The sequence below is a fragment of the Scylla paramamosain genome, chromosome 7, assembly GCF_035594125.1.
Source record: "Scylla paramamosain isolate STU-SP2022 chromosome 7, ASM3559412v1, whole genome shotgun sequence".
NCBI classification, from domain to species: Eukaryota; Metazoa; Arthropoda; class Malacostraca; order Decapoda; family Portunidae; genus Scylla; species Scylla paramamosain.
The window spans coordinates 29,842,758-29,870,359 of NC_087157.1; the positions used below are offsets into that span (position 1 = coordinate 29,842,758).

A 27,602-nucleotide genomic window follows, 5' to 3' on the forward strand; every position below is an offset into this window, starting at 1 on the left:
GTCTGTGAATGGACTGAAACAATTTTAGGGTTCTAATGTACTTAGTATGAATAACACAAAGATTGAATTCCAGTAGGGGGTCTTATATGTAGGCTGTATTAACTGACATCACACATTTTCCAGACCGGCTCAGTGTGAATTTCGCCATTTGCTTTATTTGAAATTGATTAAATATGATAATGAAATTCTAACCTGACGTCAACCGAGATTCCCAGATCAAGATATGAAGTGATGAATGAAATGGATCTTCTCACCATGTATAAAATACACAGAGTAAGAACCTATGCAGGTTCTGCCAGTATGACAGTGGAGGCGCAGGACTACTGCCTTATCTTTATTGAATTTTAATCCTCATGACTGCAGTATGAACTTGAGTGTTGATGTCTTCCTGCATGAACTATATACTTTGTATAATTTCAAAGGTAGAGTTTTTCCTGATTCACATATAAAGTTTTAAATCATATGGAAAAAAAATGAAATAAAATAATAATAATAGTAATAATAATAATAATAATAATAATAATAATAATAATAATAATAATAATAATAATAATAATAATAATAATGATAATAATAATAATAATAATAATAATAATAATAATAATAATAATAATAATAATTTGCTTTTAACATGGTAAGAGATGTGGTTGACAAATGCTAAAAATGATAAAGAGCTAAACGGACCGTTGTGGCACTCTATTTAATAAAGTCATTGTGGTGCAGAGCCACCTACTGTAACTGACATGGCCACGCAATCAAGAAGTGTGCTATTTGAATAGAGGGCTAGTTATGCCTAGTGTCTCCGATTTATTGAGGTTTATCTCTGTTCTCAAACTGGGGATCACGGCCCCTAAAGCGGAACATAAGGAGAATACAGCGGGGGTGGCGGTGGGGGGAAGGAGGGGTGAAATCATGTGCACAAAAACCAGTTTGAAAAAAAAAAAAAAAATCCATGATGAAACTACCCCAAGAACAAGTATATCTGCCCTGACACCCCTGCAAAGCAACTACACATCTCACAGAAGTAAACTATTGAAACCACATGCAGTCATTTTTCATTTCAGTATTATGAGAAATTGAAACATTATTTATGACGTCATATTTAGTGGATAGTGTTGTCCCAATTGTTTACTGGATGAAGTTGATTCACATTTCAGCGCTTTGAGTATTTGAATCGTAACAGGCTGGGATTCCAGTCCTTGTAATATTTCAGTTATCAAGTCTCTTAATTATTGACCATATTATTCTTATCTTGGTACAGTTTAGTGACGCACAGCTTTACTCATTTGAAGTCATTCAGAACGAGGCCATGCGGATAATTTCAGGATGCCCAAGAATGCCTAAGCTGCAGCTGCCCAGCATTGAGTGTAGGATACAGAAAATTACATGTCGCACCATTAGCCGCATGATTTATATTGGTTTTCCCTTTCTCAGGCATTCCTTGCAGTCCCGTATCTCAAGAAGACTTTCAATGTACTAACGTGTGTAGGTGTGGCAAAGACATGCTTGAAAGTAATTTAAGTTGCCACAACAATTCACGTAGTAACCTCACCATGTCAGTGGTGATATTGACACCCTGCTTCGGGACAAAAGTGATTGCCTCCCAAGTTTTTTTTTTTTTTTTTTTTTTTTTAAGTAAGAGGGTCACTGGCAAAGGGCAACACAAATTTTGAATAAGAAAAATGAGGTTCACTTAATGCCAATTCCCACTGAGACGCCAGATAGAATGACAAAAAAAAAAAGTCTTAAAACTTCCCCCTTGAAAGAGTTCAAGTCATACGAAGGAGTAAATACACAAGCAGGCAGGAAGTTTCAGAGTTTACCAGAGAGAGGGATGAATGACTGAGAATACTGATAACTCTTGTATTAGAGAGATGGACAGAATAGGGATTAGAGAAAGAAGAAAGTCTTGTGCAGTGAGGCCGCGAGAGGAGAAGAGGCATGCAGTCAGTAAGATCAGAAGAACAGTTAGCGTGAAAATAGTAGTAGAAGATAACAAAAGAGACAACATTGCGGCGATGAGAGACTGAAGACAGTCAGTTAGAGGAGAGGAGTTGATAAGACGGAAAGCTTTCGATTCCACCGTGTCTAAAACCAATCAAACTTGCCAAAATGTCTTAACATTAAGCACCATGTAAATAATAACACAAGTGCTCAGTTAGCGCTATATATATATATATATATATATATATATATATATATATATATATATATATATATATATATATATATATATATATATATATATATATATATATATATATATATATATATATATATAAGAGGGCCACTAGCCAAAGACACACACACACACACACACAAGAAACATGCACGAGTTCAATAGCTGCTGAGCAGCAGCAGTTCTCGGAATGAAACTTATATCAGAAGTCGTACTAAAACCACACAGGGTGGCTGTTTTCATGTATGAAAACTTTTAAAGAAATCCCTCACGATATGTCTTTATTATGCCATGGCCGGATGAAAGCCGACAGGTTTCGTCCTCTACTTTTGTTGTATTCTTTGTATAAAACAATAAATTAATGAAATGAAATCACCCACAATTTTTCCATGTATGTTGCCAGTGGCTCTTTTTCTAGTAGGGACAACGAGAGCAAGAGAGTGTATAGTAACAGCATTTGCAGCCATTATCAACACTACTTACGTGTTATATTGAGATGGGCTAGTATGGATGGATTATGTTTGCGGCTGATGTGTATTTCGATCTGTACACGTATATATTATTTACCTTTACTGCGCAACGCGACTGGCGCCAAATATTTTTAAATGTCCCATGATTCCTAATATATATATATATATATATATATATATATATATATATATATATATATATATATATATATATATATATATATATATATATATATATATATATATATATATATATATATATATATATATATATATATATATATATATATATATATATATATATATATATATATATATATATATATTTATTTATTTATTTATGACGATGAAGTATTATATTATCATGGGTTGTAGTTCTAGTTTTCGTGATCAAATAATTTTCTATTTGATTCATGGATTGGATCAGTTTTTGCTGTAGGCAGTGGTGATGGTATTTTAAATTCATTACAGTAATTTTTCAGCTCTTTCACAAGTGTATACATATATATTCCTATATCATAAGTAAAAAAATACATTAAGAAGGAACTATTTTTGTGTTATGTGTCCACCATGACATATGTAGTAATATTTTGTTTATTATCCGGTCAAACCTTAGCAGCAAAGTGTCACGTGACTTGCCATTTAAAGTTTGGACCAATGGGCGGGCGGGATGGGCCAGGGAGCGCCAATCAGCGGGCGGCGCGGCTCTCACTCTCGCCGTTCAAACCAAAGTGGTGGTGGAGGTGGCAGGGACTGGTAGCACCTCTCGTCTTCTCTCGTGAAGAATCTCTGCAATTTGGCAAACAATGGCGAGCAGTGTTAAAGAAGAAGTTAAGAAGGAGATACCGGAGATCATCAGAAACCCAACCACCGGCGCCAAGTACCAGAGGAGCAAGTTTTTGGGCAAGGTAGGCGTGAGGGTGTCCAGCATGGTCATTGCTTTCATTATGAGCTCCCATAGCCCATATTTCTGGTCATTTTCATTAATATTTTGCTTGTGCATGTACGATATGTTATTAGGAACCCCACAGTTTGCTTATTGCGAATGTGAGAGGTTTCTTCCTAGGCCTTCGTGGACCTTAAGTTTGCCCCAAGCAGTGACCAAAATAGCTTTTCAGGACGTCAGTTTGAGTGGCAATGTTCTTAGCTGCTATAGATAAAATTAGTACTATGCACTTGATTTGTCATTAGGATGTGGATTATTAATTCAGTATAGCCTATAAGTTCACAGGTTTGATGAAGCCTGGCCAAGGTAAATGTGCATCTGCTTGCTCTGCATAAGGTAGGCTACAGCATTCACGTTCTTCGTTCGCCCAGAAACATTACCTCCAACGTACTTGCAGACTTGAACTATCCTGGTATTTCACGTGCAAATTCATTCTACTTGGTTGACTGGCCAGAGTATTTGGCTAGCCAGCCAGGTGAGTAAACCAGGTGTATATGGGGTGTTGCGCCGTTACGGTGGTGCAGAGGTCTACCACACTGCAGGCTTAGGGCTTGAATCTTAAATTTTATTTATTTATTTATTATTATTATTATTATTATTATTATTATTATTATTATTTTTTTTTTTTATGTTTAGGTAAGACTAGTAACCGTCAAGGTACTGATGTAGTTAATACTGAGTATTTCTGCTTCCCTGAGAGAGAGAGAGAGAGAGAGAGAGGGTATTGTGGACGGGGAGGCACAGAGTAGGTTAGAATGACATAACCGTTTGGTGTAATTTCTGGGCCATACTCCCACAACTAGGTTATAGCGTGAGGTAAGGATAATAACCTTGTCATAAAATAAATAGTCCCCAATTTTTCTGCATCAAGTGGGAAGGAGATAGCGCACAAGTTCGTTACTACTACCCGTTACCCGACTGATTAAAAAAAAAAAAAAAATTCTTCCCAAGTCTTCTACCTAGTTCTGTCACCGTCTGTATGTGATCGGTTGTTTGAAATAATGGAATATAATATACTGAAATTGTTTATTGTTTCATGGCTTAGTTTGCAGTGCATAATGCATGAAAATCTTTAGATGTTAAAATCATGCAGGTTATCTAATTGATGACTACTTCTCACCTGAAGGATTCTTCCCAAAGCAAATTGATGGAATAGAGCAAAATATTTTGCATATCTTTGTTGAATTAGAAAACCTCCTATGCAAAGGATCCTTTCCCAATGAAACAGTGACTGGTGGAAAGTAACCTCATTCAGTACTAAAACTAAAAAAGACATCAATCCAGTGACTTTTCTGCCATTGCTGTCCTAAAAAAAAAAAATAATAATAATAATAATAATCTCTTGAACACAGGCCCGTAGGAGATAATTTTTACACTGCATCAAAAACTGCAGGAACTTACTCTCTGCCTAAGTATATGGAATCCTTCATTATCTCACTGCTGGCAAATGAGTTCTTATCCTTTAACATTCCATGCAGATCTAGATTAGTATCATGCTAACCATCCTATATTACTCTGCAGTAAAGCTAAATATCCAGAAAAATTTGCACTATTGGTTTATCCTAAACCTCTTAATATTTGTGTGTGTGTGTGTGTGTGTGTGTGTGTGTGTGTGTGTGTGTGTGTGTGTGTGTGTGTGATAGAATATTGATTGACAGACTTCATTATACTGTCACTCTATCACTGTGTTAATGAGTCAATACAGTATGTGCATAAAGAGAGTATCATCCATCAGATTGTTTTCTTGGAATAACTGCATGCCTCCCCTCCTTCCGCGGCCTTGCTGCACAAGACTTTCTTCTTTCTCTCATCCCTATTCTGTCCACCTCTCTATCGCAAGAGTTAACCAGTATTCTCAATCATTCATCCCTTTCTCTGGTAAACTCTGGAACTCCCTGCCTTCTGTATTTCCACCTTCCTATGACTTGAATTCCTTCAAGAGGGAGGTTTCAAGACACTTATCCACCAATTTTTGACCACTGCTTTGACCCTTTTATGGGACTGGCATTTCAGTGGGCATTTTTTTTTTATTAGATTTTTGTTGCCCTTGGCCAGTATCCTTCCTACATAAAAAAAAAAAAAAACTATTTTTTCCTTTGGGTTAAAGCCTGTTTTTTCATGAATTTCACCATGCATGTACAATTAAGTTCTATGAAATGTATTTAGATATCTCTTGTCTTTTGTATTTTTGTTTTATTTGATTAATTTATTATTTTTCAAGGGTGTTTTGGAAGATATTTCTCTGTAAATTATTAAAGGCTATTTTATTTTCAAGGATGCTTTTCAACTTTTCTAAATTACTGGGAGATGTTTTATTTTCAGTAAGACCATGCAAGATATTTCATAAATAAATTACTGAAGGATGTTTAATTTTCAGGGAGGCTTTGCAAGATGTTACGAGTTGACAGATATGAAGACAAAGGAAATCTTTGCTGGAAAGATAGTGGCCAAGAGCCTGCTGCTAAAACCCCACCAGAAGGAGAAGATGTCCCAGGAGATCTGTATCCACCGTAGTCTGAAACACAAGCACTTGGTTGGTTTCCACAGCTATTTTGAGGATGCTGATAATGTGTACATCATCCTGGAGCTCTGCCGCAGACGAGTGAGTTTCTCTCAGCTAGAGTTTGGGCATTCTTCTTAATTTTAAAAGGAAAAGTAACAAAGTGAATAAATATGGCAGGTCTGAAAATTGAACCTGAATTGTCTTTACTTAAAATTATTGTCTTGATGTGATTTCCTTGTCTCTCTTGGATCTTAGAATGACCCCCAGGAACTTCATTGGATAGCCAAGACAGAAAATTGCATTTTTCTCACCATAACATTTTACTTTGTGCTTTATTTGACAACATAAGAATACTTAGAATTTTTTCCACAGTCTGGGTTGATTTAAGTTAATGCTGTCTTTTTTTCCTTCAGTCAATGATGGAATTACACAAGAGACGAAAAGCAATCACTGAGTCAGAGACACGGTACTTTCTGAAGCAGCTGCTCCTTGGTGTGAAGCACCTCCATGACAACCGTGTCATCCACCGTGACCTGAAGTTGGGTAATCTCTTTCTTAATGATGAGATGGAGCTAAAGATTGGAGACTTTGGCTTGGCAACACGTGTTGACTATGAGGGCGAGAGGAAGAGGTGAGTTTGACTTTGATTTTCAGTATTTACTCCAGTATTTGCTTCATTTAGACAGCTATTAAGGGGTTTTAGTTGTGCTAAAAGAGGAAAATGTAAATGTATGAGACTAATGTCAAGTAATGAGGTGCATGAGGAAGGTAGATGGAAGGTATGTAGGAAGGACACTGGCCAAGGGCAACAAAAATCTAATAAAAAAAAAATGCCCACTGAAATGCCAGTCCCATAAAAGGGTCAAAAAATGATGAATAAGTGTCTTGAAACCTTCCTCTTGAAGGAATTCAAGTCATAGGAAGGTGGAAATACTGAAGCAGGCAGGGAGTTCCAGAGTTTACCAGAGAATGGGATGAATGATTGAGAATACTGGTTAACTCTTGTGTTAGAGAGGTGGACAGAATAGGGGTGAGAGAAAGAAGAAAGTCTTGTGCAGCGAGGCCGCGGAAGGAGGAGAGGCATGCAGTTAGCAAGATCAGAAGAGCAGTTGGCATGAAAATAGCGGTAGAAGACAGCTAGAGATGCAACATTGTGGCAGTGAGAGAGAGGCTGAAGACAGTCAGTTAGAGGAGAGGAGTTGATGAGACGAAAAGCTTTTGACTCCACCCTGTCTAGAAGAGCAGTATGAGTGGAACCCCCCAGACATGTGAAGCATACTCCATACATGGACAGATAAGGCCCTTGTATAGAGTTAGCAGCTGGGGGGGGTGAGAAAAACTGGCGTAGACGTCTCAGAACACCTAACTTCATAGAAGCTGATATAGCTAGAGATGAGATGTGAAGTTTCCAGTTCAGATTATAAATAAAGGACAGACCGAGGATGTTCAGTGTAGAAGAGGAGGGGGACAGTTGAGTGTCATTGAAGAAGAGGGGATAGTTATCTGGAGGGTTGTGTCGAGTTGATAGATGGAGGAATTGAGTTTTTGAGGCATTGAACAATACCAAGTTTGCTCTGCCCCAATCAGAAATTTTAGAAAGGTCAGAAGTCAGGCGTTCTGTGGCTTCCCTGCGTGATATATTTACCTCCTGAAGGGTTGGACGTCTATGAAAAGACGTGGAAAAGTGCAGGGTGGTATCATCAGCATAGGAGTGGATAGGACAAGAAGTTTGGTTTAGAAGATCATTAATGAATAATAAGAAGAGAGTGGGTGACAGGACAGAACCCTGAGGAACACCACTGTTAATAGATTCAGGAGAAGAACAGTGACCGTCTACCACAGCAGCAATAGAATGGTCAGAAAGGAAACTTGAGATGAAGTTACAGAGAGAAGGATAGAAACTGTAGGAGGGTAGTTTGGAAATCAAAGCTTTGTGCCACTACACCCATTGTCCTTGAGATACAACTTGTAAGGTGCCAGTTTGTCATTATGAATCATAAAAATCACCCAGGCCAATAAAATGGAGCCTTGTGTACTGTTAGGCCTTTCATCATCATTCTCTCAAAGGAAATTTTTTGTTAAATACTTTGGTAACTCATTGGTAAGGAAAGAATTAATGGAGATGAGATGTTGCAGGAACATGTGTGAAATAGCATATATGAATAGAGTAAGAATTGAAGTGTGAGGATTAGCTGGTATTTAAAGAGAGCTGATTGAACAACACGGAATGTTACAGTGGTGTGGGTATTTAACCCGTACAGTGTTTAGTATAAATATATACGTACCTCTTGTGGAAGTGTTTAGTACATATATATATAATTCAATTTTTGAGGCATATTTCGGTCTTCAATTTTGTTTTTATATATAAAACTTGTCACTAACAGTAACAAAGAATGTTTTCATATATTCAACTATTGGGGTCAGAGTTATTATAGACTGAATACTTCTGTAGGAACAGAGACATATTTGGGGATTATTTTATTTTTTGATGCCCGTGTCAACATGCATATAATATCAAAGCAATAAAACTAAATTGGAGAGGGATGAAGGTTTTGGTTATAAATGTTATGGAATTGGCTACATAGGGTGTGCTGCTGTTTCCCTAAAAATCATCACATAAAAAAGTAAGTTACTTTCTCCTAAGAAATTATTTCTCAAATCTATTATCAGTAAAGCATAAGAAATAGGAAACGACCAGCATAATCAGAAAGGAAAACTGAAAGTTGTAAAATTCTTAGTATGTTCTGTTCTTTGAGAACTGTGGGTGTAGTAGCCATGGCCTTGAGCTGTGGGGTGTTATTTTGGCCATCCCCATTTTATGGGGATGTCATCCTAATATATAGACTTAGAATGGGGAAATGAAATTTGTATAGATATAACCAAATTTAGATTTCATTCATAACTGTGATGGTGTATTTTTAAAAATTATTTGAGATTCATTATGGCTTACGTTATCTATCTTTTGCTTTCAGAACTTTGTGCGGCACCCCCAACTATATTGCTCCTGAAATCTTGTGTAAGAAAGGACACAGTTATGAAGTGGATGTCTGGTCTATAGGATGTATCCTGTAAGTATAGTCAACTCTTACTGTAGGGGTTCAGAAAGTTTTAGGCTAATTTTTCACTCAGGTTTTTGAAAGGAAGTACTTGATTCTCTCAGCTTTATTGTGTTTATAATTGCATTTCCAAGTCCTTACAAGTTGGCGCAAGAATACGAGACAAATAATTGTGTGTTTTCTTGTCTCAGGTACACACTGTTAGTTGGTAAGCCTCCATTTGAGACCCAGACTCTGAAAGACACTTACACAAGGATCAAGAAAAATGAATACCACATCCCATCCCGTATTGGGCCTTTGGCACGCTCCCTTATTCAGAAGCTGCTGCAGGCAGACCCCTTGCAGAGGCCCAGTGTGAACAAGATCCTTGAGGATGACTTCATGACCCTGGGTGAGTATTATGCCCTGTTTTTCAGTATTGATACTATCATAAATAAATAATATATTTATGATATGGGAAAGCAAAGGTAGTGTAGATGGAGAGAGGGAGAGGGAGAGGAAGAGAGAGGAGAGGAAGGGAGAGAGAGAGAGAGGGAGAGAACATTTGAACATTTGAACATTTATTAATAACTAACAGTTACAGTTGGGAGGTATATACATTTATACATAGTGAGGATTAATGTGATTGTAGTTAGCCTTTTTAAAGCAGAGCTTCTCAGGCAAAATGGTGAGTAATAATGGGTAAGTAAGTAATGTGGCAGGTGGCAACAAGGATATAACATGTTGTACAGTTCATTTCCAACATTACATACTATGATTTATGAAGGCATTTGCAACAAATGCTTACAAAACAAATATAATAAATAAATATGCAGTTATAATAGATACAGATATAATAAATAATGATGATAATAGATAATACAGATAATATAATAAATAGTAATAATAAATAATACATATATGATAAATAAAATATAGGAATGATAAATATTCTAGAATATGTATAGTAGATACAATAACAGTAGCATACTGGTGATTTCAATATATAGTAGTGTACTAGATATGATAACAAGAGGCTGGATACATTGTTGCTTTAGAATGAGGTAATAATTCAAATTAGTAGGTAGCTAAGATCTGATTTTTAAATTTTCTTTTAAATGTGGTGATAGAGGGTGCATCCTGAATTTGGAGAGGTACAGAGTTCCATACACGAGGTCCTAGATAAGAAACTGAGTGCTTAAATTTTTTAAGTCGATGAGGCGGAATGCTGAGGTTATCATGGTTGCGGGTGTTATGGTCATGAGATGGAAGGAGGTTCTGTATTTTATTCTTATTTGAATACATGTAAATAGCGAGAGAGTGAGAGAATTTCATAAATACTGTAAAATGTAATTGTGCAATAAAATTGAAAAATCTGGGTAAAAACACCTTCAATTTACTGCCAAGAGAACAGCCTTCAGTTCCCATGTGCACTGCCCTGCTGATCATTTAACCCGTAATATATGCCTGACCAGTCTGAATTTAAAAGTAGAGTGTGTGCTTTGGGCCTGACAAGTACATTGTCATGTCATCTGCAAATAATATTGTTCTAGATTCAGAAAAAATATTTGAAATGTCATTAATGTATATTAGAAACAATAAGGGACCCAAGACACTACCTTGTGTCAGGTAGAGAGTTCCATTTCCTCAGACCATTTTCCTAGAAAGCTTTGGTCCCAGTGTGTGTTTTTGTGGATTGTAGGGAGAGAGCAGAACCATTCAGGATACATGTTGTGCAGTGTCTTGTGCATGGTGTACATGGTATTGTTAACCTCCAGGAAGTGTTTCTCTATAATTTTTAACCATCCCAGGTCTTTTTGGGCAGGGGAGACTATCATACTTTTTTAAATCACCAACTGTGAGTTTGGCAGCAAAATTTTGTGTTTGTATGAGAGTTGTGTTGATGCTCCAGATATATATATATATATATATATATATATATATATATATATATATATATATATATATATATATATATATATATATATATATATATATATATATGGGTGGCTGGGAGAAGTGTGGGAATATGAGAATGAAGAGAGGATGGACTTCTTTTAGCTACTAAGGAAGTGGATGTGTATGGAAAAAAGGAGTCTGATTGTTTAATGACTGAGAAGGCAATAGGGGAAGCAATAATATTTAGTATGGGTTGGAAACACAAAAAAAGTGTTTATGGAGCGAGGAATTGAGAGGGAGGGGTTGAGAAACCAGTAGCCAGGCTAGTGTGGAAAAGCTGTTGACATAGATAAAATAATTGGAATATTTTCATAGGGTGTGTGTGTGTGAGACAAACTGAAAGTTAATGTTGGGAAAAGTAAGGTGATGATGTCAAAGAAAAAGCAGAGGTGTGATTTTAGGATACCTTATAGGGTGAGTGTGCCTCTTGTAGCCAGGTATGAGGTGATTTTGGGAGGAGAGACAATGGAGATGACTGAATTTAAGTATCTGAAAATAGTGCAAGGTATTTTTTCATATATATATATATATATATATATATATATATATATATATATATATATATATATATATATATATATATATATATATATATATATATATATATATATATATATATTCTTGACCTTTTCCTGACCTCTAATCCTTCTGCTTTTGTTGTCATCCTCTCTTCTCCGTTGGGCTCCTCCAATCATAATTTCATATCTGTATCTTGTCCTATTGCTCCACTCCCTTCTCAGGATCCCCCTAAGCAAAGGTGCCTCTGGTGTTTTGCCTCTTCTAGTTGGGGGGGCCTGAGGAGGTATTTTGGTGATTTTTCTTGGAATGCCTACTGCTTCCGTGTCAGAGACCCGTCTTTGTGTGCCGAGCACATAACAGAGGTGATAGTGTCTAGCATGGAGGTGTACATTCCTCACTCTTTTTCTCAACCTAAACCTTCCAAACCTTGGTTTAACACAGCTTGTTCTTGTGCTATACATGATAGAGAGGTGGCCCACTAAAGGTACTTAAGCCTTCCATCACCAGAATCTCATGCACTTTATATTTCTGGCCGGAACCATGCCAAGTCTGTTCTCCAACTAGCCAAAACCTCCTTCATTAACAGAAAGTGTCAAAATCTTTCAAGATCTAACTCCCCTTTTGACTTCTGGCATCTAGCCAAAAATATCTCCAATAACTTTACTTCTTTCCCTCCTTTATTTCAACCAGATGGCATCACTGCTATCACATCTATTTCTAAAGCTGAACTCTTTGCTCAGACTTTTGCTAAAAATTCTACCTTGGACAATTCTGGGCTTGTTCCTCCCTCTCCTCCACCCTCTGACTATTTCATGCTACCTATTAAAATTCTTTGCAATGATGTTTTCCATGCCCTCGCTGGCCTAAACCCTCGGAAGGCTTATGGACCTGATGGGGTCCCTCCTATTGTTCTCCGAAACTGTGCCTCCGTGCTTGCACCTTGCCAAGTCAAACTCTTTCAGCTCTGTCTGTCAACATCTACCTTTCCTTCTTGCTGGAAGTTTGCCTACATTCAGCCTGTTCCTAAAAAGTGTGACTATTCTAATCCCTCAAACTACCGTCCTATTGCTTTAATTTCCTGCTTATCTAAAGTTTTTTAATCTATCCTCAACAGGAAGATTCTTAAACATCTATCACTTCACAACCTTCTATCTGATCACCAGTATGGGTTCCGTCAAGGCTGCTCTACTGGTGATCTGGCTTTCCTTACTGAGTCTTGGTCATCCTCTTTTAGAGATTTTGGTGAAACTTTTGCTGTTGCCTTGGATATATCAAAAGCTTTTGTTAGTCTGGCACAGAGCTTTGATTTCCAAACTACCCTCCTACGGCTTCTATCCTTCTCTCTAACTTCATCTCAAGTTTCCTTTCTGACTGTTCTATTGCTGCTGTGATAGATGGTTACTGTTCTAAATCTATTATAAGTGGTGTTCCTCAGGGTTCTGTCCTGTCACCCACTCTCCTTATTATTCATCAATGACCTAAACCAAGCTTCTTGTCCTATCCACTCCTATGCTGATGATACCACACTGCACTTTTCTATGTCTTTTCATAGACATCCAATCCTTCAGGAAGTAAACATTTCACACAGGGAAGCCACATAATGCCTGACTTCTGATCTTTCTAAAATTTCTGATTAGGGCAGAGTAAACTTGGTATTGTTCAATGCCTCAAAAACTCAATTCCTCCATCTATCAATTCAACACAACCTTTCAGAAAACTATCCCCTCTTCTTCAATGACACTCAACTGTCCCCCTCTTCCACACTGAACATCCTTGGTTTGTCCTTTACTTATAATCTGAACTGGAAACTTCACATCTCATCTCTAGCTAAAGCAGCTTCTATGAAGTTAGGCGTTCTGAGACGTCTCTGCCAGTTTTTCTCACCCTCCCAGCTGCAAACTGTACAAGGGCCTTATCCGTCCATGTATAGAGTATGCTTCACATGTCTGGCAGGGAGTCCACTCATACTGTTCTTCTAGACAGGGTGGAATCAAAAGCTTTTCGTTTCATCAACTCCTCTCCTCTAACTGACTGCCTTCAGACTCTCTCTCATTGCCACAATGTTGCATCTCTAGCTGTCTTCTACCGCCATTTTCATGCTAACTGCTCTTCTGATCTTGCTAACTGCATGCCACCCCTCCCACAGCCTCACTGCACAAGACTTTCTTCTTTCTCTCACCCCTATTCTGTCCACCTCTCTAATGCAAGAGTTAACCAGTATTCTCAATCATTCATCCCTTTCTCTGGTAAACTCTGGAACTCCGTGCCTGCTTCTGTATTTCCACCTTTCTATGACATGAATTCCTTCAAGAGGGAGGTTTCAAGATACATATCCTTCAATTTTTGACTACTGCTTTGGACCTCTTTCTGGGACTGGCATGTTTTTTTATTTTTTTATTTTTTTTTTATATATATAACTCAGCCAATGTCTAATCTACATAAAAAAAAAAAAAAAAAATATATATATATATATATATATATATATATATATATATATATATATATATATATATATATATATATATATATATATATATATATATATATATATATATATATATATATATATATATATATATATATATATATATATATATATTTTTATTTTTTTTATGTAGATTGGACATTGGCTGAGTTATATATATATATATATATATATATATATATATATATATATATATATATATATATATATATATATATATATATATATATATATATATATATATATATATATATATATATATATATATATATATATATATATATATATATATATATATATATATATATATATATATATATATATATATATATATATATATATATATATATATATATATATATATATATATATATATATATATATATATATATATATATCTAGACAGGGGATTTAAATATATATGAAAAACTTTTCATCTCATCAACTCTTCTCTTCTAACTGACTGTCTTCAGCCTTTCTCTCATCGCTACAATGTTGCATCTCTAGCTGTCTTCTACTGCTATTTTCATGCTAACTCTTCTGATCCTGCTAACTGCATGCCTCCCCTCCTCCCTTGGCCTCACTGTACAAGACTTTTTTTCTGTCACCTCTATTCTGTCCACCTCTAATGCAAGAGTTAACCAGTATTCTGAGTCATTTATCCCTTTCTCTGGTAAGCTCTGGAACTCCCTGCCTGCTTCTATATTTCCACCTTCCTATGACTTGAATTCCTTCAAGAGGGAGGTTTTAAAGACATCCTTCATTTTTTTTTTTTTTTTTTTTTTTTTTTTTCTCCCTTGGCCTATGTCCCTCCTACAAATATATATATATATATATATATATATATATATATATATATATATATATATATATATATATATATATATATATATATATATATATATATATATATATATATATTAGAGGGGTGTGGTCAAGAGCAACGAAGCTGGTGAAAAAAAAAAAATAAATAAATAAAAATAAAATAAAACTGAAGATGTCAGTCCTTAAATAGGACAGTCCAAAAACAAACTGAGAATTACGTGGAAAAGTGCCTTGAAAGGTCTCTCGAAATAGTTTAAGTTATATGACAGGAAATACAGAAGGATGTAGGGAGTTCCAAAGTGATAGGCTAGAAAGATTGGGAATAGTGGTTAACTCTTGTATAAGGGAGATGGGCAGAATAGTGGTGTACATTGAGGCTGCAGGAGGGGCTGGAAGCAAGTAGTTAGCATGGTTCAAAGAGTTTTTAGTGTGAAAATAGCGATAAAAGTTAGCAAGATATGCAACCTTGTGTTTAAGGGAGAAAGAGCCTGAAAATAGTCAATTACAGGAGAGGAGTTGATGAGACGATATGCTTTTGTTTCCACCCCATTTAAATGAGTAGTACGAGTGAAATTGATCCCACCTGAACAGTATGTGAAGTATACTCCATACATGGATAAGGCCCCCGTACAAAGTGAGCAGGTGAGGAAGGTGAGAAAAACTGGCAGAGATGGCTTACAACCTGACTTCATAGAAGTTGTTTTACTGAGAGATGAGATGTTAAGTCTCCAGTTTAGACTTTTAGTAAAGGATAAGCTAAGGATGTTCTGTGTAGAAGAGGGGGATGGTTGAGTGTCGTTGGAAAATAGAGGAGTTATCTGGAAGGTTATGTTGAGTTGACAGATAGAGGACCTGGATTTTTGAGGTATTGATTAATATGTATATTGAAAGTTGTGTGCCTTGTCTCAGCTACCACCCTTTTTTGGTGGAGACAGCCTTGGTACATGTATTTATGTGGAAAGGGAGAGAGGGAGGTAAGTTTTCATAAGTGGGATGCACCACAGTCATCCTCTTGTGTGTATTTGTGGGTTGTAATAAAAATGCATCATTTACATAAAGGAAGGCAGATCACAGCAAATTACTCATTTCTCTTGGTTGTTCCCATTTGTTTGATACACACACACCATTTTGTATATGGTTATGCTTCACAGTTTATTTATTTATTTATCTTAATTTTCTTATTACTTCTGCAAATAAAGATTTTTTTTATTATCTTTGGCTGCAGGCTATATCCCATCTCGGCTGCCTACCTCCTGCCTCACCATGGCCCCCAGATTTGATTCCCACTGTGCTCTTGTGGCAACCAGGAAGCCCCTCCTGGAGATCAACAATACAGGTGAGTGTTTTCTTTGAATTGTAAGAGAATAGGAGGGTTGGGAAGGAATTTTTTTCCCACAACACAATTTAAGAATGATGCAATAACAAAAAAGAAAAACAAACATTAAAAACAAAACTTGTAAAGGACATGAAATATGAAGAAGATGCATTCAAGTCAGAAAATCTATTTGATTTATGAAACATCAAAAACCTCTAGCTTATATATCATTGATATCTGTGGTAATTTTTATATTATAAGTATGGTTACTCTCAATATGTGAAGTACAGGGACTGCCACATGTAGGCCTGATGCCTTCTTGCAGCTTCCCTTTATGTTCTGAAATGAGTACTGAAAAAACAGAATGGGATGCACTGGGCAGCTCAAGTGTAGTTACCAACACCGATGACAATGGTCAAAACAACCTAAATCCTGTTTGTTTAAATTCTGATAGTTTTTCCAAGTGCTGGCAGTTATTGGAAGAATCTACTGGTTGGAAGAAGTTTTTGGCTTGTAAATTTATTTATTTATTTTTTATTTATTTATTTATTGTGTGTGGTTAGGGCTGATCCTGTAATATCACAGGTGTTCTGAGTCCCCTTCCCCCCCCAAAAAAAAAAAAAATAAAATAAATAAATTGAAAAATTGGAACATTTTTCTAGAATCCAGACCTAAAAATCCCCATAAAATCTCATGAAGTATTTCTTTTTGTCCTTGCGGTGACCATTAGCTAACAGTATGTGAAATCTATGAACACAAAGCTGTTTTTTTTAAGTTAATTACCCAAGTATTGCTTTTATTGCTGCAGGATTCTTATTTGTAGGAGCAGCTTCTTAGGTCTGCAAATCAATTATTTGACTTTTAATTATTTATTTATTTATTTATTTATTTATTTATTAATTATTATTATTATTATTATTATTATTATTATTATTATTATTATTATTGTTATTATTATTATTATTATTATTATTATTATTATTATTATTATTATTATTAGTAGTAGTAGTAGTAGTGATGGTAGTAGTTTTTCGTGTCAATATTTTTTAAAATTTTATCAAACACTAAAAGTAAAAAAAAAAAAAAGTAAACAGAAACCACCCAGTGTTCTCCATGAAGGATAAATTCAGAACTTGTTACTGAGAGAGAGAGAGAGAGAGAGAGAGAGAGAGAGAGAGAGAGAGAGAGAGAGAGAGAGAGCACTTCAGCCTCTTTGGAATATAAATGTGACAAGGCAAACCATTACAGAGGCAGAAAATACAAGCAGTTTCATCGATAAGTATACAGTTCACTACATCCCTATGAATGACATTACCTTACTACATTATATACCTTAATATTAACTTCAGTGGTATTAAAAATTTATGAGAGAGAGAGAGAGAGAGAGAGAGAGAGAGAGAGAGAGAGAGAGAGAGAGAGAGAGAGAGGAAGGGGGGGATAATGAAATCGTAACAAGTGTGGACGTCAGTGTAGTAGTCTAATAGGAGTGGGACGCAGGGCTGCCAATATTGACCCTGAGCAATATGTATGGTAATGGACTCCACGGCTGTACCTCTGCAGTTGGAGTTTCTTTATTTTTCTCTCTCTCTCTCTCTCTCTCTCTCTCTCTCTCTCTCTCTCTCTCTCTCTCTCTCTCTCTCTCTCTCTCTCTCTCTCTCTCTCTCTCTCTCTCTCTCTCATCGCGTCCCTTCTATCTCTTCTCTTCTCCCTTTCCTCCTTTCTCTCCTAACTAAATTTGTGTTAAAGGTGATTTACTGTTGGTGTGGCGCGCGGAGGCACACGCTCGCACGCATACTAATTTCTAGGTATACAAGTTACACACGTGCATAGGAGGCAACACAGCAGAGGAGTACACACACACACACACACAAACACTCTGGCACTGGTGACTATCCGGCTGTGTTGGTGTCGCAAATTGCATCCAAGATTTAGTTACCTGAAGTCTCCCTCATCGCTCTTTCTCTTTTCCTTGGGGGAGAGGAGAGGGGAGGGAGACGAGGCAGGGGAGAGTGAATAAGTGACCAGTCAAGGAGGAGGTGGAGGAAGAGGAAAGAAGGAAAATGAAGAAAAGAATTGTTATTGTATTTGATCTTATTTTATTTATTTATTTATTTATTTATTCATTTTTATTTATTTATTTTTTTTTTTTTTTGTAGTATGTATGTATGTGTGTTTCGAGGAGATATTTCAGATGAGCATCGGCAGTATTTGAATATGTGGGGGGAGAGAGAGAGAGAGAGAGAGAGAGAGAGAGAGGGCCGACGGTCACTCGTGAGGTTTGTGGCAGCGGCGAAGCGCATCAAGTGGTACGTTCTTAGCACGTGTCGGCCTGTTCTGTTGTGGTGATTGTGGTGGGGGTGTGTGGTGGGCAGAAGAGGAATGGAATGACAGAGAGAGGAGGGGGCGGGGTGCACAGAGCGATGAACACCCTTAAAGATGATGTTCCCGTGTGTGTGTGTTCCAGCTAGAGATGACATTGGGCGGGAGTGGGCGAGTGGGTGGTGGAGCTGAGGGGGAGGTAGTGGTGCAAGTAAGTTACTGTACCATCTTGCCTGTTGCGTTCAAGGTTGCCGTGGAGGAGAGAGGGGGATGAGGGACGGCAGGGAAGCACCGGGATGGAAGGAGGGGGAAGGAAGGGAGGAATGATAAAGAGCTGGGGAAAGAGAGCGTGACGGGGGAAAGAGGAATTCCCCATTTACGTAGAAAGGAAATTATAGGAATATTGATGGTGAGGGTGTACGCTAGTGAGGTGTTATGATGTAATATTAACTCGTGTTCTTAAAAGCTTTGTTCTCTTGTTAGGACTATTTTCAAAGGCCACTGATATGATTGGTTAGGCTCTCATGGATGTTTTTCTCCAATGATGATGCGGAACACCACTGAAAAACTCCAAGAATTTCCATTACAGCCAGTTGAAGGTAGTCAGTCGAGATGAGAAACGTTTAAAAATGTCCATTGATGTATGCAGTTCTTGTAGTCACTGAAAAGGAACATGTAGGAAGATGCAACACAGCGTTGTAGAAACAGTGCAAGAAGGTAATGCCACAAAATCTGCCAGTATTCTCCCAAACGTATCGGGGCCTTATTTCACCCGTTTTAGCAGGCCGCACTGGAATTTACTGGGGGCATTCAGGGATGTTTTCATGATTCCAGAAGCGGTTTATTAAGGATCCAGTATAAAAAAAAAAAAAAAAAAACTGTGGGTGATGAAAATGGTTGTTTGAAGCCTTTAAATTTAAGATGCGGTCAGCTTTGTAAGAATGTATGTACCACACTATAGAGTAACCTGATTGTGCCCTTGAGGAAAAGCCAGAAGAATGAAGCTGATTATCGCATTATGGTACGAACATTCTTAATTTCTCTCTCTCTCTCTCTCTCTCTCTCTCTCTCTCTCTCTCTCTCTCTCTCTCTCTCTCTCTCTCTCTCTCTCTCTCTCCTAAATCTTTCTGTTTAAATATCCACTACATATTTGTTACGGAAAAACGGCATGGTTTGAATTCACCATAAAATTGCATCGCTTTTACTGAGTGTAGTGAATGGAAGATGGTGTTCTTGAAAATATTCAGGTGTAGTGAAGACGAACAGTGCAGAAACTTTTAGTACGGTTATCAGATAAATAATGATGAAAATACAGGAAAGAGTGGTATGTCTGTATTCTCGAGCGTTTCGGCGTCTTACCTTTTATCAGGCTGTAATGGAAGTTGTTATGGTTTTCAATAGTTTTTATAATCTTAATGATTTGTCAAGGATTCTGCACCAGTGAGAGAAAAAAAAAAACTTCGTAAGAACCTGACTTATAATCTCTGTGGGTTTTGAGAGTAGTCCTTACTGGAAGCTAAGATGTTTAAAAATACGAGCAGTAGTACTACGTTGTGTTATTAAAGAGACCTCTTTATGCGTAGTGGTAAAGCGTATGTAGAGTGCAAGGAAAACAATATATATATATATATATATATATATATATATATATATATATATATATATATATATATATATATATATATATATATATATCAGTGTTATTACAGTCACATTAAAGTTGATGCGTGTATGCTAACAAAGGAAAATATTTGAAGGACTAGTAATGATTGGTCCTCGCGCTACTGGAGAAAATGCACAGTGAGGGAGAGCTCACTGAATGTGGAATTAGTAACAGGACTGCATGCGTTTTGTGTTGCATGTAATATTATAGGTGAGGAGAAGTTGACTTGTAGGGACTGCTTGGTAACTACTTTACGAGCGGCTATTGCGTGCTCTGATGGCAACACACACACACACACACACACACACACACACACACACACACACACACACACACACACACACACACACACACACACACTCACACACACACACACACACTGACAAATAAAAATAAATAAAAAGCATTCCATCCTTACATAGTTAATCTGCATGAATGAAGTGCCTTAATTAATCAACGGAAGTGTATTATTTAACGGAAATGTTTGCCTTGCCTTTTTAACTTGTCATTTGCATAAACTTTAAGGGCTTTATGTCCGAGGGGGAAGGGAGGGGAGGGTGGCACGTGGGACGGGCCAGAGCTGGGTAGGAGTGGGATGAAACTGAAGGTTGAGTAGTTAGGGCAGGAAATCCCCATTAATCCTGTGCGACTAGAGGGTCAACGGGACGGAGAGTTGAGCCCCAGAGCAATTAAAGGGCTGGTCGCCACCCCAGACCAAGACCTTAAAGAGGCGAGCTCAGGCTGGATCGCGAGGGGCAGGGCAGGGGGACGGGGGGTGGGGGAAAAAGAAGGAGAAGAGAGAGAGAGAGAGAGAGAGAGAGAGAGAGAGAGAGAGAGAGAGAGAGAGAGAGAGAGAGAGAGAGAGAGAGAGAGAGAGAGCAGTTGGACGAGTGCCAGTGTTATGAGGGTCATTTTAAACTATTGAGTGTGCTGGATGGTAACGTGCATTGTTGGGATGGTGGGTGCCAGCTGGGATCCATCAAGAATAGTGCCTGTGTTACGGAAGTCTTTTTGTTGTTAACGATGGTGAATGGCGACTGTGGACTGCCTCAGCGTTGTGCCAGTGTTATGGAAGTCTTTCTTTGTTGTTACGGTGCTGAATGGTGACTGTAGGCGGCCAGTTACGGAGGTCTTTTTTGTTAAGAGACAGTAGGGTGTCTTAACGTAGTGCAACTGTTACAGGAATCTTTTGTTACAAGGTTCATGGAGAAACTACCATAGTGTGTGCGGTAGCCTTCGTCTAGGTAACGTTATATTTAGGTAGGTTGGTGACAACAGTGGATCGAAAAGAACCTCAAGAGCGTGAGTCACGGTGGGGGATTCACGTGTTGATTAGATGGACAGATGCGCCTCTTGTAAATTACTAAATGGAAGTTTATCTTGGATGTGCATGGGATGATAACAAATATTAAAGCCCGGCTGGACACAAAACACACGTCACAGGATTGTTGGGTCGATGTGCAGTATAAACAAGTTGTGCCGTCTACATGAGTTACGTGGAAAGTGTCAATCTTTAAGGGGAATACGAAGATTTTACTGCTGACTTTCTATATGGTGACAGTAAAGTGTAGTGTGCAGAGGAGCGCGGAGTGGGGGAGTGATGCCTGTAGAGTGGTACATTAATGGAATACTCACTCATCAGGTTGTTAGTGACGAGTCATTTGGGAGCCTTGAAAGAAGACTGGACAAATTTTATGAGTGAAGATACTAGGGAGAAATAGGTATACAAGTATTGCCACATGTAGGCCTGATGACTTTCTTGCAGCTTCCCACGTTTTCCTGTATTTTTATACAAGTGGAATGACGTTGTAAGCTGCAGAAGTAACCCGAGAATTTGTACTGCAGGGGTAAAATGAACCTGGAGAGAATTTCACTATTCAAATGGGGAATTGGGATCACGAACTGGTAGACTTAATATTAATCCTATTGACTGAACTCCTTAGGCTGGCAGTACGCATCACTGACCTACAGCAAACATACATATTTACATATGTAAATATGCTACATACATATTTAGCATGCACCATTGACATAGCGTTGAAAAGGAGGGGATGATGAACATGTGGCGAAGAGGGTGCATGGAACAAGGTTACGAATCACTGGTGTACGTAGAGGAGCGCGGAGTGGAGGGGTGCACTGCTCTGCTCCCGCTGTGGAAATGGACTCGAAAGCTTATCTGAATTATGAATACAAATGCACCACGAGAGGTCGACACACACACACACACACACACACACACACACACACACACACACACACACACACACACACACACACACACACACACACACACACACACACACACGAGGCAATGGAGGCATGGAGTGTACGTACATGACTAAAGGGAAAAAAGTGTTAATGAGGTAACGGAGACACGACCTCATGTGGGTAATTCAGTTCCTGTGTAGTCTAACTAGGTAAACACACACACACACACACACACACACACACACACACACACACACACACACACACACACACACAGGGAGGGAGCGAGGGGCGTGTGACGCACGGGCCCATGACGTAGGTAATTCTGAAACATTTTAGTCTGCTCTCCCGCGGCTCACCAAGCGTTGCATGTGGCTACCTTGGTAATTGACTGGCGTGTAATTAGCCAGCCTGAGTGCCGCGTCAATTAAAAAAAATGTTGCGTAGGAAATGTGAGAGGAAGCTGCAAACAATTAGTGGGTAATAGATAAATGACTGTGACTGATGATTATAATGACGGCACGAGTTTGTGGTTGGCAACGCTCGCCGGAGTAATGTTTCTTTCCAATCAGTTTGAAAATAAAAAGAGTTCGGTCGTGTAGAGACGCAAGATTTATTATGTAAGTGTTAGCGGAGAATAATTAAAGTAATCATTGAATTTTGTTGTTTTGGTAGGTGAATTAACTTAATGAGTAAGGGATGAGGCCATGAGTGCAACGAGACACACGCACGCCAAGGCTGATGAGGCAGAGGCTTGAATCAGGAGGGTAAAAGGCCAACATTTTTTCATATTTTAGTGTTGCTTCTGATAAAATTTCAGTTATAATAATTCGTTTTGAGTCGCATAAATGGTGACAAACACTCTTCACCCTCTCAGTGCACACTTGTTAAGATATAAGTAAATAAAACATCAGAATAAAGAAGGATCACTGAAGCAGCCACAGACAACAGTTCACACGTGTGCCGCCCCTGTCCAGTCCCTGCACGTAAAACCGTGTTGTTTCACCTTTTCCTGCATTGTAACAATTTCGTCGCGCTCTGTAAACATTTTTAGAGTTGGTTAGGCTGCAGATAACAAAAATACCAGGTGTGTGTGTGTATCTCCCTGTGGGCAGCGTCATTATCCACGCCAGCGGTGAGTGTGGCGCTTCCTCCACACGGTGCTCCGAGCCAGCCCGCCGAGGTGTGAAATGCGTCCCAACTTGTCTCTTTTACTTATTTATTTTTATTTACGTACTCATTTATCTATTTATTTATCTTTTACTTACTCGTTTATTTATATTTAGGTACTTTATTTTTCTACGTATTGGTCTACTTATTTACTTGTTGGTTTATTTATATTGATTTATTTATTTTTCCTTTGTGTGGAGTGACAGGCTGTGCTTTTACTTTGAATTAAACTGAAGGAACAAGCGCAATTGATGTATTTTAGTTCCATCAAGGGAAGTGTGTAACGATGCAGAAATGATGTGATATTGTGCAGTAATGAGATTAATGAATGGTTTTGTTTAGTAGCAGCATAAGTATGTAGAACGTATACAAGAAGCGGACAAGTGGTGTGGACGGATTTGGGTGGCTCCGTTGTGAAAGATAGGCTTTGTATTCGCGTATAAGTTTACACATTTTTTCTACAAGTAAATGGGGACTGGAATAAAAGGTAAAATGGTTATTATAAGGGTGCTAATATACCGTGAACTTTGCATGTTTTTTTACACATGAGAGTGGACTGCATAGATACGAAAACAAACAAACAATACATGATGCTTTCTCAGTATGACAAAGGCAAAGAGCAAGTACAAAAGGAGTCTTGTGGTTGAGGTGAGGTGGTGCTGCCTTCAAACTGTTGTTGGTGACCCCTACTGTGACAGCAAACCCTTAATAAACCAGCAGACCAGTCCCACCCTCGCTCTCGCCCGCTACTGCAACATAGATGATTACTGAATGATTTTAAGGAAGAAAACAATGTGGTGAAATTAATCCTCAGATAGAGCGGACTGGAATAGACTCAAGTAATCAGGTTAGTGTCGAATCAATAGAGAGCTTAAAAGATTAGGTTGATTTGTGGATAGATTATTGTTGGATATACATTTATTCGTACGCTTTATACAGGGGCTGACACGTGTGGGACTGGTGGAGTCTTGCAGCTTTCCGTATGTGAGGCTCTTAAGGATACTGCAGCCTTCCTTTTGTTGAGTTCTTAGGGGGTCTTGCAGGTTTCCTTATGTTAGGTTCTTAAAAGGATCTTACCGCCTTATGTTAGGTTCGTAAGGTGAATAATTGCCCGCTTGAAGAGAAGGGAAGAGGAGAGACTGCATTATCAAACGTTTAAAGTGGGAGTCAAGGTTTTCAGGGGCGTTTCCATATCAGAGTGATATTACAACAAGGATTCTGCATCATCAGTGGGGAAAAAACAAGATTCGTATTTGAACCAAAGAACTATTGACCTGTCTTTGCTTATGGAAGTGGTCCTTATGAAGTCCTTATGAGTCTAAAGCGTTAACAGGTGCGGGGTGCATAAGATTTCAAGAATAGATTGTACATATTAGTGGGAAGTTGAGAAGAGTGGAGGAAAGTAGTAGCGGTGAAGGGCTTTGATCTCTCTCTCTCTCTCTCTCTCTCTCTCTCTCTCTCTCTCTCTCTCTCTCTCTCTCTCTCTCTCTCTCTCTCTCTCTCTCTCTCTCTCTCTCTCTCTCTCTCTCTCTCAATTAGTGGTGGTAGTTCTCACAAGACTGGTAAGAGTGGCGGTATTGTTCACGTATCGAACTGGTGCTCATTTTAATCAAGGAGTCGCCGTTTTTTATCTCACCATTATTAGTCTGAGTGGAGAGGGAGTGGGAGGAAAAAGACTTTAATTCCTCTTGTTTTCCCTCTCGCCCTTCCTATGATTGGTAGTACACATTCCTCTTAACGAGGGGAAACGGTTTGATGGAAGCTGGGAGGAGGGAAAAATTTACTGTATTGACAGGTTTCTCTCTCTCTCTCTCTCTCTCTCTCTCTCTCTCTCTCTCTCTCTCTCTCTCTCTCTCTCTCTCTCTCTCTCTCTCTCTCTCTCTCTCTCTCTCTCTGGGGAAGTAATATATCGAAGTATCCGTGTGGAATGTGTACGTATGCGGGTCTTATTTGTGTTACTTTCCAATGGGGTATTAAAATCAAGATATATTCCAAGTCTTCCCTCTGAACAACATTTCACTGGCTTTAGTGGACGATATTATGATTGTCCACGGCGTTTTCATGATTCTGCGCCATCAGTTGAGAAAAACAGTGATTAGAACCGACTAATCATCTCTGGCCTTTGAGAAGAGTCATAATGGAAGCCCCAAATCGTTTGAGAATAGGTGCCTTGAGCCGCTAGTGAAGAGGGTAAAGGAGAGGTGTTGAGAGGGCAGGCTGGAGCAGTTTCTGTGATGGTCCGATATGACGAGTATTACTACCCACTCGAGAGCGCTTCACAGTCCTTCGCGCTTGTCAAAGAAAAAAAAAAGAAAAAAAAAGGTTTCGTTGTGACTTTAGTGTGTGTGTGTGTGTGTGTGTGTGTGTGTGTGTGTGTGTGTGTGTGTGTTCTCCATCTTATATTTGTGCATGCATTTCATATTTATTGTCGAAGAAAAAAAAAGAAACGTTGATTATCATTTGTTTGTTTGTTAATGAAGGGTGAGTGAAGCCTTACGATATATACAGATATGAACACAACAGGCATTAAGATAATTACCCTTAAACGGACTGTAAGAAACTCGTAACTTACAGTAAAACAACATCATAACTTGCAGTAAGATGGTAATCCGTACAGGAAAAGCGTAACCCGAAGTATACAGTGACATTGTAACCCTAAATATACAACAGGATAATGGCCCATATTTTGAAACACCTACGCCGCACCATCACTGCATTCTAAAGGCACTAGTTGAAGTTACACGGGTTTTTAATGATGTTTTTTTTTATGGTTCCAGTGACATACCAACAAGATTTCTACATTACTAACAGGAGAAACACTCTTTGAGAACCTAACTAATCATCTCTATGTGCTTTGAAAATAGTCGTGGTGAGAGAGCAAAGCGTTTCTGAATTGGGGCCAATATTCCATGCCGTGCTCCAGGAAGCAAAAGAATCCATGGGTTGTTGAAGGTTCTGATGCTTGACTCAGGTCTTGTGTGTTTGGGTGAGGGTTTTGTATACTCCAGTGTGGCCAGACAGGATTTCGTGACCTGCGGGGTAGATGGGAGCACTTGTTTTCGCCTCGATCCAGTAATTATCAAGTTTATCGTCGTCATTAGTAGCAGCAGCAACTTCATTATCTTTCTTCTTCCCAATTATTTTTCTTCTTCACTCTTGTTGTTGTTGTTGTTGTTGTTGTTGTCATTCTTCCCCATTCCTACCCTCAAACTGGGAAGCACGGCGTGGGAAGAGTGGCAGGGAGGGAGGGAGGGAGGGCTGCGTCGCATCATCCACCGGCAATTATAGATTATAGTTTCCTGATATAAAAAAAAAAGAAAAAATGGCATACTGTGTTCGTTACCAGTTTGCCAGTGATAGTAACCTACAGACATTGAGTAGGTGTGGATGTGCAAGGTTTGTGTGATGCTTTTTTGAATTACCACCACCACCACCACCACCACCCTGCATCCTGTGTGTACGTAGTTTCCATGCTGCCCAGTGTTATGGCGCCATATACTCGTATTTCATTGCTGCCGCCTCATTCTCCATTACCATCATACTGTTACCTTTACTGTTACGTTTCGTTGTTACTACTACTACTACTACTACTACCACCACCACCACCACCACCACCACCATCACCACCATCACCACTACTACTACTACTACTACTACTACTACTACTACTACTACTACTACTACTACTACTACTTAACATCATAGCCAGGTTAAAGCATCCTGTTATAGATGTGTGTGTGGGAGGGGGTATGGCCGGGCTGATAACGAGCTCCCCAAACCTTATTTATGTTGCATGGATCGCAAACCAGTGCAGCAAATGATAGGAGTGACTTAACCTGAAAATAAATAAATAAATAAATAAATAAATAAATAAATAAATAAATAAATAAATAAATAAACCCTCATTACCACCACCACCACCGCAACCATCTCTGCCACCATCATCACTGTGGCTGTAACTTACACTGCACCACCATCACCACCACCACCACTCGAATAACGTGCT

At 38.4% G+C, this 27,602-nt stretch overlaps 1 protein-coding gene across 1 annotated transcript in view; it reads left to right on the top strand.

Annotated features, from left to right (window-relative positions):
• Positions 1 to 3,356: 3,356 nt before the first annotated feature.
• Positions 3,357 to 27,602, top strand: part of LOC135102336 (serine/threonine-protein kinase PLK1-like) — a 62,369-nt gene continuing 38,123 nt past the window's right edge. Inside the window, exons 1-6 of the mRNA XM_064007412.1 lie at positions 3,357 to 3,557; positions 5,973 to 6,197; positions 6,512 to 6,729; positions 9,071 to 9,166; positions 9,346 to 9,545; positions 16,147 to 16,257. Of these exons, the coding sequence (XP_063863482.1) occupies positions 3,456 to 3,557; positions 5,973 to 6,197; positions 6,512 to 6,729; positions 9,071 to 9,166; positions 9,346 to 9,545; positions 16,147 to 16,257 (952 nt within the window). The 5' untranslated portion in view covers positions 3,357 to 3,455. The remainder of the gene's footprint in view (positions 3,558 to 5,972; positions 6,198 to 6,511; positions 6,730 to 9,070; positions 9,167 to 9,345; positions 9,546 to 16,146; positions 16,258 to 27,602) is intronic.